The sequence below is a fragment of the Mus caroli genome, unplaced genomic scaffold (assembly GCF_978045245.1).
Source record: "Mus caroli unplaced genomic scaffold, Mus_caroli_1 scaffold_3, whole genome shotgun sequence".
Classification (NCBI taxonomy): Eukaryota; Metazoa; Chordata; class Mammalia; order Rodentia; family Muridae; genus Mus; species Mus caroli.
This window is the reverse complement of record NW_028227258.1, coordinates 24,029,809-24,041,438: the sequence shown is the minus strand read 5'-3', so window position 1 is coordinate 24,041,438 and position 11,630 is coordinate 24,029,809. Positions and strand designations below refer to the sequence as shown.

At 36.1% G+C, this 11,630-nt stretch overlaps 1 protein-coding gene across 1 annotated transcript in view; it reads right to left on the bottom strand.

The window, feature by feature from the left end:
• Positions 1–1,113: 1,113 nt before the first annotated feature.
• The window catches only part of Bank1 (B cell scaffold protein with ankyrin repeats 1), a 288,847-nt gene continuing 278,330 nt past the window's right edge, over positions 1,114–11,630 (bottom strand). Inside the window, exons 14-16 of the mRNA XM_021158677.2 lie at positions 5,717–5,746; positions 2,291–2,343; positions 1,114–1,143 (exon numbers count right to left, since the gene is read on the bottom strand). Coding sequence (XP_021014336.2) covers positions 1,114–1,143; positions 2,291–2,343; positions 5,717–5,746 — 113 coding nt within the window. The remainder of the gene's footprint in view (positions 1,144–2,290; positions 2,344–5,716; positions 5,747–11,630) is intronic.

Below are 11,630 nucleotides of genomic sequence, written 5' to 3'. Positions count from 1 at the left end.
GGCAATGTGCGAGGCATCCATGTTCTGAAATATTACTGTGCACATCGTTAATTGATAGAATTAACATGACTGCAGGAATCAGTGTAGAGGGCTGAAGACTTGTTCACTGGCAGAGTGCTTGCTTATCAACCAAACACAGAACACCATCAACTAACAAAAACTGCGTATAAAAGTACATTTCAAAGGTACATGCAAATAGGCACTAAATAAAAGAAGCTATCTGAAAACATGATATCACAAGAACATTATGGCTCTGAATGTGAGAAAAGCAGACAGAAGATGGTCATTTAAAGAGCAAATATTTAAAACGTTCTTAGTTGAAGGAGAGGAAGAATAACCTATATAGTTTGGTTCCATAATTTTGCTAGTCTGTATTTAACTTTGCTGATTTTTTTTTCTTTAATTTTCAAGATGGGAGAATGAGGTGCTGTGGTGGCAAAAATTGTAAAAATGAATGGATTTTCAGAGAATGCTATAAGTGTCCATCTTTTGTTGTATCCATCTGAAGTGGTACAGTACCAATAAATTGTGGTGCTAACACACTTTGAAATCCAAAGGCACACTTGTGTCCTGTGTCCATGCAGATTAGCCCTGGAGACCAGGTATTCCAGAAGCAGGCTTGCTTCACTGAGGCACAACATGTTTGCAGATTCTTGAGTTTGATTATAATAGTCTGAAAATAAGATCACAAGAAATGGATTAGGGGATGGAGAACCATACATCTTTGTACATTTACTGCCTGGCTTAAAATCACCCGTCTATAAATCTTTCTAAGGGACATTTTTCTTTGCCTGAAAAACAAAGCAAAACAAAAAACCACACATTTATTCTTTCAAGAGAAGACAATGAAATATTTAAAGACTCCTGATTCTTAAATTATTGATGGAAACCCATATCATCCCCAGTTTAGGTTTCTTAAGGAACCATGTTACTATGTTACCTTTTTTAATGATCTTTTTTGCAGCAGAAACCAAATTCCTTTTCAACTTGGACTCGAGCAGGAAACTAAAAATTAAACAAAAATGACAGAGAAGCAAGGCTTTTCCATTTTAAGGCTCAAGGAGGAGACATGAGAAAGCATAGCTGCCATTCACAGTTTTGGGAAGAATACCTTTAAAAGGTACCTTGTAGGTAATCCTCTATCTTAAAAGGAAACAGTCACAGTAAAGCTGTACCAAATTCTTAGGGTTTAATTTCTTTTACTGCATGATTTCCCTGCATCATCTAGGCTGACCTGGCACATGCTCCCTCCCTGTCTTGGGTTGTCCAGTGCTGTGATTACAGGCCAATGCAGCATGCATGGCTCAAAGTTTGCTTTCATTTTAAAAGTAAATCAGTAGGCATTGGGAACGTATACCCTTTCTTATACAAAGTTTTTCATGATTTAAAAAATGAATTTCAAAAAGTAAATATACACATATATGTGTATATATATATGTATGCATATATTAAAATATATATTCCTTCAGATTTTAATAAGGCCCTTTGGAAAAACTCTTGTGCTTCACTACAGCCTCCAATTCTGCACTCCAGTGAGTAAAAGAGTTGGCAAACTCTATAGTGGGCCATAAAAATCCAGAAATGTAATCAAATTATTCTTAAGTGTATGTGAGTTTAATGAAAAATATTATTTATTTGAAACAAGATAGCTATAAGGGTTAGTTCTACTTTGGAAAACTAAAATGCTTTCATTAGGAAGTTACCAGGGTCTTTTAATCTTGTATTTTAGCAAGAAATCCAATGGCAATATCACTCTTGACGACCATGCTCATCTCTTGTGTCACATGTGCCAACAGCAGAAATACTGTGCTTTTCATAAAGAATCTGCAGGCAGGACACTCACTACGATTTCTTGAAGTATCTGGGTTTCCGGTCATTCTCTTCTAGCTTAATGTTCTTCTTATGCTTTTAGCAATTTCTTATTTATGATATGAAATGCTGCATATTTGCAAAATCAATATTTTGGGGGCTATATATTTCCTATAAGTTGTCCATAAAGACTATGCTTCCCGAATAAAATTCTGTTTATATGGTTAGAACTGATATAGTTAATTTCTCAAACATTTAGTTTTCATAGAAACACTGGGTTCCCCCCACTCCTTAGGAATTCCATCTTTATTTTTTCTAAATAATAAATTTTCTGAAATTACTATTCATTGATACTAAATATGAATGCTTATCTAACTTTTCTGAATCATATTAGTTCAAAGAATAGGCAAGATGGAAAAATTTTGTTACTTAACAGAGGAATTCTTTCTCTGCATTATAAAAACAAAAATGAACAACCTACCTTACTGTTGAATGGACTGTTGTACAACATATTTTCATTGTGGGCAGTAATACCTGTAAATGCAGACTTTTAACTATATGTAACTAATGACATAATTGATTTCTTCATCAATTAAAGTAACCTAAAGACCTGGATATGAGTATTAAATGGAAAAAGTATAACCAGATAACAAGGGCATATTAAATGAGTACTCAATAATTTTCAAATCCTAGCAGTAACAGCCTCTACCTCTTATTTCTCCTTTGACATTTGACAGACTGGCCAGTTGCAAAGCACCATTTTCTAGGCTCTGCACTGGCTGCTTATGATGTTCCCCTAGTGTTACCACGAGAGCCCCATTTCCAGCCCAGCCACCCAGTACAGTTCCACTTTTTCTCCTTCTCACATTTACTGGTTTAGGCTGGTTCTTCAACAGCTCTCTATCTGGCTTCTAACTTTTCTTTTCCCTCCCAATGTTTTCACATATTTCTCTTTTTATGCTCATATGAATCATTATGTTGAGGATTGCACAAATTTAATTTCCTCTATCAGTGACTTCTATTCATCAACATCAGAATCCAATTCCATAAATCATTATCATCCTTTATAACAAATTCCCATGTATATTTTTCACTTACGTTTTACACATGAAAAACGGACACTGATTCATTCATGAGAACACATGAAAGAGTTCATGCCATGAGGTGAACTCACTAATAAGAGGTGGTAAAGGATCAATTCTACCCAACCCAGGTAACCAGCAGACGTCCAACACTGATACAAGAGGAGGAAAAGGAAAACTCTAACGTAGCCAGCCACAACCATGGGAAACAGCAAGCCCCTCTCATCAATAAATTTAAATGAAAATATTCTTAACTTTCTAACAAGTCACAAGCTAGCTGACTGGATTTAAATACAAGATTCATTTATCTGTTGTCTCCAAAAGTTCACTTACCCAGCAAAGACATTGAAAAATGGAGTGTAAAGGGATGAAAATCTACCTACCAATCAATGGAAGGCCATAAGTAAGCAAGCATAGCAATTACGCTTGTTAAAGCAGACATCAGACCAAAACTAGTCAGAAGAGATAAGGAGGGACCTTACATATTAACAAAGAAAAAATTCATTAAGCAGATACAACAATGGTAAATATGTAAATATACATGCATTGCATATTGTATGTTATACAGCAAACACTGAAAGGCATGAGACCACATAGGCACCAACACAATAATAGCAGTTGACTTTCACTATTCTAATATTTATATAGATCTTTATATTGATCATATCCTATGATACAAAGTTATTAAATAAAAAAAATCACTCTAGTGGGCACAATTACTAGTATCTTACCAGGCTACAATGTGGTAAAAATATAAACAATCAGCAGGAGAAACCTCAGAAATGACAGAAATACTCAGAGACTGAAAAATTTATGTTGGAAGATGTAGTGGTGCCACTACCTTAAGAAGGTCAAGGAGGAATTTGCTTTAAAATCCAACAAAACTCAGTAGTACACCTTACCATATCCTCTGAATTCAGCTAAGACAATCCTAAAAGAAACTATATATCCTTGAACTATATTTGAGATTTCTCTTAATTTTTTTACTACTAAATCACATAATGGCATTTCTGAAGCCTCTTGAACAACAACCCAAACCTAAATACAAAGGATGTCGAGAATAAGGAGTAGAGTAAAAAATAACAGGGACTAAAGGGACAACATACTGCATAAATAAAAGAGTTCACTCTTTGAAAAGTTGAACAAGGTTGACAAAAATCTCCACAAAGAAAAGCCAGGACTGTAAAGATTCACTGTTGAATTCAGCCAAACATTTCAGGAGGATTTAACACTGATATTTCTCAAAATGTTCCAAGAAATACAAAGTGAAGGCAAAGTCTCAGACTCGCTCTGTGAAATCAGTATTACTACCCTAATGCTGGAACTGGACACAAACAGGGTAAAAAGAAAACTTCAGACTAATGTACTTGATGAATAGAGACAAAAAATTTTTAAGAAAAATTTTGCAAATAAAATTGAACATATTGATAAAATTAAATCACCATGACCAAGTGGGTTGCACTTTCAGTCTAGATGCACATATTTAAATCACTAGGTATGATATGTAAATAAAATTGAGGACAGAAGTCACACGATCATCTCAATAGATGCAGAAAAGGAATTTTACAAAGCTCACATGATATCTGTCCTAGAATGAGTAGAAATAAGTTCTTCAAAATAATAAAGACTATATATATTCATATACATATTTATATACACATATAAATATATATAAATATAGCTATAGCTTTCATATATATATCTTTTTGTTATATATCAACAGAGATAAATCATATTTGAAAATGCCATGTCTAATAATTTCTAAAGAGTAAAATATATATGTATATTTTATATATGTAAAATATATATGTATATATATATAATATATATATCTCAATGTTAGAGCCAATATTATACTTTATATGAACAACCTGAAAGCATTTATTCTTAAATCTGGGACATTACATGAGTACTCAGTCCACTACTTTTCCATATAGTGCTCAAAGTACTAGACCAACTAGACAAGATAAAGGTTAAAAGATTAAAAATAGGATAAGAAGTTAAATTATTGTTATTTACAACATAATGCTATAATTAAAAGACCTTACAAAGTCTACAAGAAAACTCCGATATCTAATAAACACATGATAAAATGTTGCAGGATTCAAAACTAATAGTCAGAAACCATCAACTTTCATATACACCAATACATTTTCTATGAAAGAAATTTGGAGAAAACATTTCTTTTACATCTCAAACAAACAAATGAAAACATAGGTAGAAATAAACTGAAGTAAAGACATGAAAAGATATATAATGAAAAATTTCCCTTTGGGAACCCAAAGGAAAACTGTAGCTGCTATCTTGCATATGCTGATCTTAGTTGTATGTGCGCATATAGGTAGGGTGTTGACATGCAGGTAGGCTGTGACAGGACCAGGAGAAGGGAACAGAGAGAAGAGAGAGCAGTTGAACCAATGGGCTAAGAACTGGAAAGGAGGCCACAGAGTGGGGCTGTATAAGTGGGGGGCAATAGGGTAGGGCAGAAGAGAGGGGAGAAAGATCAACAAAGACAAATCATGTTTGAAAATGCCATACTTAATACTTTACTAATTAAAGAATAAAATTAGATGAAGAAGAGCTTAAATTATGTGCCAAAGGACACAAATAGTCAAATCACAAAGTCCCTTTTCTCCATTATGATGGCAACTCATGGCTGCTGTAGAGACAGCACACTTTTATATTTGATGTCAGATAGTTTTACGCATAGATTGCAATCTATGCAAAGCTGTGCACTGACATAGAACTACTGGGTTTACATCAATTAAAAACATTTAATGTGCTTTGTTTTAGTTTAAATCCTTGATTTAATCCTTAACACTTACCACTCGGATGGTGCACAATGGTCAGTTTATCTACAAGACAAAACAAAACATATTCTGTGAGGTTTGTTCAATATTTATCTGAGACCCTTTTTTATTGTTTGATGGCTTTATGTCTTGAGGTGATTTAAATTTACAACAAGCTGAAAAGATTAATCTTACTGGATATTATAAGACTTCAAGCCTCTCTTTATGCCGCCCCCCCCCCCGACACTTGTCTGGAGTATTATGATCTTGCTTGAACACTGAGAGAACCATGCTTTCTGTGCACTGATATTCCTTTAGTCTGAAATACTTCATTTGTTATAGAGATGTAAATTTTTTTAAATGACTGCTATAGTTGAATCATTCCTAAGTGTGCAGGCTGACAATTTTTAAAACAAATCCATTAACTATGTATCGACCAGTCCAATAGGTTTCCTAGGCACAGAATATCTACTCACAATCCCTTGTTAGTCCTCATAAGAATGTCATTCCTCACAGCCTTGGATCTGCTATTCACTTTTCATAGAGTAACGTTGTTTATATTAGTTTTATCTAGAGAGGCTGCAAATTTGAATCTTACAGCATGCTCTGCTTTATGTCTGGTGTCTTTCGCTCAGTAGCACACAGAATGGGATTCACTGATATTGGGTGTAGTAGGAACATTCGTTCTTTTTTCTTTTTATATTCTATTAAAGGAATGTTTATTGGGAAGCTACTGTCAGGTGGGTGAGTTCAATGGCCCCAAGGACCAGGGCCAGGGAAGTCACCATGGGGGAAGGTGGCATAGGGGAGGAAGAAAGAGAAAGGGGTACATGCAGAGAGAGGTTAGGAGAGGAAGAAGGCAAAGCATTCATTCTTATTGTTTAAGCATTTATCACATCATAAGTACTGGCACAATGTAATAATGTATGTTGCTGTTTGACAGTCTGATTGTTTCTAGATAATGATGAATCAAACTTCCATAGACTTTATGAATACGATTTTTTTTTTGTGGTACAGGGTTTTACTTGTATTAGAAAAATATCCAGGGCTGGGATCATCAGACCATACACTAAGCATGTATCTGACCTTTTCACAATAATCACTACGTACTTTGACCTTCCATCAGCAATCATGCACATGCAGTTCCAAATGTAACTCACACTTAGGTCGGTCTGGCAGCCTTTGGGAGCCAGGCTCCCGACCCCGTCACTCACTGGCATCTCACTGACCTTGTGTTTTCCTGCATATTAATGATGTCATTCATCTTTTGTGCAATTAATTGGTGTCTGTTTGCTTTTGTAAATTAAGATCTGGGGGTTAGGTGTGTTTGTAAGAGCTGGGCTATCACTGTTCTTAGATCCTCTCAGCAGACAGATTTATATACATATATGTGTGTGTATTTACTTCTATACTTACCCATCTGAAATGTATATATTAGCAGCCATAATTTGTTATCTTTCACCTCTAAATTTGATGGTCCTTCATGAGATTCATATCAGCTTCCTTTTAACACAGCTTATTCTCCCATCTCTGACTAAGGAACCTGTCATTATCTATGGTATACTTATTTGTTAGACCAATTCCTAAACCATATGAAGCTTGGAAATTGTTATACTACAACTGTGTGGAGAGATCCCTAAAGGAAAGCACATTTTTATCTACCATTTTTTGTTTGTTTACTACAAAGCTGAGAATATAGTTTTCCCTGTTTATATTCTCTTCTGACAATCTTTGTATCTCCACTTTCTTTGACTCTGTTTAGATTTCCTCTTCTCCCAGTTCCCTATTCAATTCATGTTTCCTTTTTTGTTGTTGTTGTTCAATTTGTGTTTCTTACAAATCTAAGATATTAGCAATCTCTTGAGAAGCCACATAGAAATAAGTATATGCTTTTCACTTTTGTGGTCATCATAAATTTCCCTCATTTAACTGTTAACTGCAGTTTGTTTCATTCTCCAGTTTTTAATTTTCTATACTTTTTTCTTGATAGAAAGATTCTTTTTGAAACATTGTCTTAATTCTTACATATTTGGAATAAATCTGCAGCACGTCGGGAACATTCTCTTATCGCTTTGATCTTCCCAGATGTGCTGAGGCTTTTGAAGACTCAGCACGTGCTCCATCCTAGTCGCCATCCAAGCACACCTTAAACAAATACACGAGCTCTGTGTTTTTACACCTTATTCAGTAAAGGAGAAATTGGTTGAATTAGTTGTGATTCCAGTCTCAGTATCCTTATTGATTTCTGTCAGAACTTTGGTTAACTACTGAGAAAAAGTGAGGTCGTTTCTGAGTATTACCAAATTTTGCTTCATTGGCTGTGATGAAACTTATAAGCATATCTGTAACAAAAGAGATAGAAACATCTAGGCTGTTATACTCTATTCTTATCAAATGTATTCTTTTATCTCCTGCTGTGGGTTTTATCTTTATATTATCTTGTCCTGTAGTAACAGGGCCACCACAGCTTTCTTAATGCTTGGTATGGTGGTAGATCTTCACTTTATAGCTATCTAACCTTCATTTAAAATACATGGTTTTTTAGACTGTCTGAATTTAGGTCATCTTTTTGTGTGCAACATAAAGATATATTCTTTTAAAATTAACTGTCTAATCAATTTGAATTGAGCACAGTTATTGATATAGATATTGATTGACTCAAATACTACCACCATTATTCTTCTTGCATTTTTGTTAACCACTTTTTTAGGTACAAATTTTGCAATGTTCATGATTCTTCAGAATTAAATCCATCTTGATATTCCAATTAATTTCCTCTAGTGAATTCCTAGGTTTCCTTCTTTGTTACTTTCTTACAGGTGTGCGTGTTTGCCTGAGTGCATAAGGCAAGCAGTTCTCATACAGGGCAGATGAGGGAGACACAACCCCGAGAGGACACGGATGTGAACCATCACGTGGGCGCTGGGAAGCCATGTGGGTGGCTTGCAGTCCTCTGCAAGAGCAGCTAGTGCTTCTTCTTCTTTTTTAAAAAATATTTTTATTAGGTATTTTCCAAATTTACATTTCAAATGCTATCCCAAAAGTCCCCCATACCCTCCCTCCCCCACACACTCCCCTACCCACCCACTCCCACTTTTTGGCCCTGGCGTTCCCCTGTACTGGGGCATATAAAGTTTGCAAGTCCAATGGGCCTCTCTTTCCAGTGATGGCCGATGACTATTCCATCTTTTGATACATATGCAGCTAGAGTCAAGAGCTCCGGGGTACTGGTTAGTTCATAATGTTGTTGTACCTATAGGGTTGCAGATCCCTTTAGCTCCTTGGGTACTTTCTCTAGCTCCTCCATTGGGGGCCCTGTGATCCATCCAATAGCTGACTGTGAGCATCCACTTCTGTGTTTGCTAGGCCCCAGCATAGTCTCACAAGAGACAGCTATATCTGGGTCGTTTCAGCAAAATCTTGCTAGTGTATGCAATGGTGTCAGCATTTGGAAGCTGATTATGGGATGGATCCCCGGATATGGCAGTCTCTAGATGGTCCATCCTTTCGTCACAGCTCCAAACTTTGTCTCTGTAATGCTTTCCATGGGTGTTTTATTCTCAATTCTAAGAAGGGGCAAAGTATCCACACTTTGGTCTTCATTATTCTTGAGTTTCATGCGTTTAGCAAATTGTATCTTATATCTTGGGTATCATAAGTTTCTGGGCTAATTCCACTTATCAGTGAGTACATATTATGTGAATTCCTTTGTGCTTGGGGTACCTCACTCAGGATGATGCCCTCCAGGTCCATCCATTTGCCTAGGAATTTCATAAATTCATTCTTTTTAATATCTGAGTAGTACTCCATTGTGTAAATTACCACATTTTCTGTATCCATTCCTCTGTTCAGGGACATCTGGGTTTTTTCCAGCTTCTGGCTATTATAAATAAGGCTGCTATGAACATAGTGGAGCATGTGTCCTTCTTACCGGTTGGAACATCTTCTGGATATATCTTCCATCCCCGAGCTTGTGTCTCTAGCTGCATATGAATCAGAAACTGGCCTAGTCGGCCGTCAGTGGAAAGAGAGGCCCAGGAGAGGTATTGCTGGATCTTCCTAACTGATTTACAGAGTGGTTGTACAAGCTTGCAATCCCACCATCAATGGAGGAGTGTTCCTCTTTCTCCACATCCTCACCAGCATGTGCTGTCACCTGAATTTTTGATCTTAACCATTCTGACTGGTGTGAGGTGGAATCTCAGGGTTGTTTTGATTTGCATTTCCCTGATGATTAAGGATGTTGTACATTTTTTCAGGTGCTTCTCTGCCATTCAGTATTCCTCAAGTGAGAATTTTTTGTTCAGCTCTGAGCCCCATTTTATAATGGGGTTATTTGATTTTCTGGAGTCCACCTTCTTGAGTTCTTTATATACATTGGATATTAGTCCCCTAAATGATTTAGGATAGGTAAAGATCCTTTCCCAATCTGTTGGTGGCCTTTTTGTCTTATTAACGGTGTCTTTTCCCTTGCAGAAGCTTTGCAACTTTATGAGGTCCCATTTATCAATTCTCCATCTTACAGCACAAGCCATTGCTGTTCTATTCAGGAATTTTTCCCCTGTACGAGTATCTTTGAGGCTTTTCCAAACTTTCTCCTCTATAAGTTTCAGTGTCTCTGGTTTTATGTGGAGTTCCTTAATCCACTTAGATTTGACCTTAGTACAAGGAGATAGGAATGGATCAATTCACATTCTTCTACATGATTACAGCCAGTTGTGTCAGCACCATTTGTTGAAAATGCTGTCTTTTTTCCACTGGATGGTTTTAGCTCCCTTGTCAAAGATCAAGGGACCATAGGTGTGTGGGTTCATCTCTGGGTATTCAATTCTGTTCCATTGGTCTACTTGTCTGTTGCTATAACAGTATCATGCAGTTTTTTTTTTTTGTTTTTGTTTTTTTTTTTTTTTTTTATCACAATTGCTCTGTAGTACAGCTTTAGGTCAGGCATGGTGATTCCACCAGAGGTTCTTTTATCCTTGAGAAGAGTTTTTGCTAGCCTAGGTTTTTTGTTATTCCAGATGAATCTGCAAATTGCCCTTTCTAATTTGTTGAAGATTTGAGTTGGAATTTTGATGGGGATTGCATTAAATCTGTAGATTGCTTTTGGCAAGATAGCCATTTTTACTATATTGATCCTGCCAATCCATGAGCATGGGAGATCTTTCCATCTTCTGAGATCTTCTTTAATTTCTTTCTTCAGAGACTTGAAGTTCTCATCATACAGATCTTTCACTTCCTTAGTTAGAGTCACGCCAAGGTATTTTATAATATTTGTGACTATTGAGAAGGGTGTTGTTTCCCTAATTTTTTCCTCAGTCTGGTTATCCCTTGTGTACAGAAAGTCCATTGACTTGTTTGAGTTAATTTTATATCCAGCTACTTCACTGAAGCTATTTATCAGGTTTAGGAGTTCTCTGGTGGAATTTTTAGGGTCACTTATATATACTATCATATCATCTGCAAAAAGTGATATTTTGACTTCTTCCTTTCCAATTTGTATCCCCTTGATCTCCTTTTGTTGTCGAATTGATCTGGCTAGGACTTCAAGTACAATGTTGAATATGTAGGGAGAAAGTGGACAGCCTTGTCTAGTCCATGATTTTAGAGGGATTGCTTCCAGCTTCTTACCATTTACTTTGATGTTGGCTACTGTTTTGCTGTAGATTGCTTTTATCACGGTTAGGTATGGGCCTTGAATTCCTGATCTTTCCAAGACTTTTATCATGAATGGGTGTTGGATTTTGTCAAATGCTTTCTCTGCATCTAAGGAGATGATCATGTGGTTTTTGTCTTTGAGTTTGTTTATGTACTGGATTACGTTGATGGATTTCCATATATTGAACCACCCCTGCATCCTTGGGATGAAAGCTACTTGGTCACGATGGATGAATGTTTTGATGTATTTTTGGATTTGGTTAGCGAGAACTTTATTGAGGATTTTTGCATC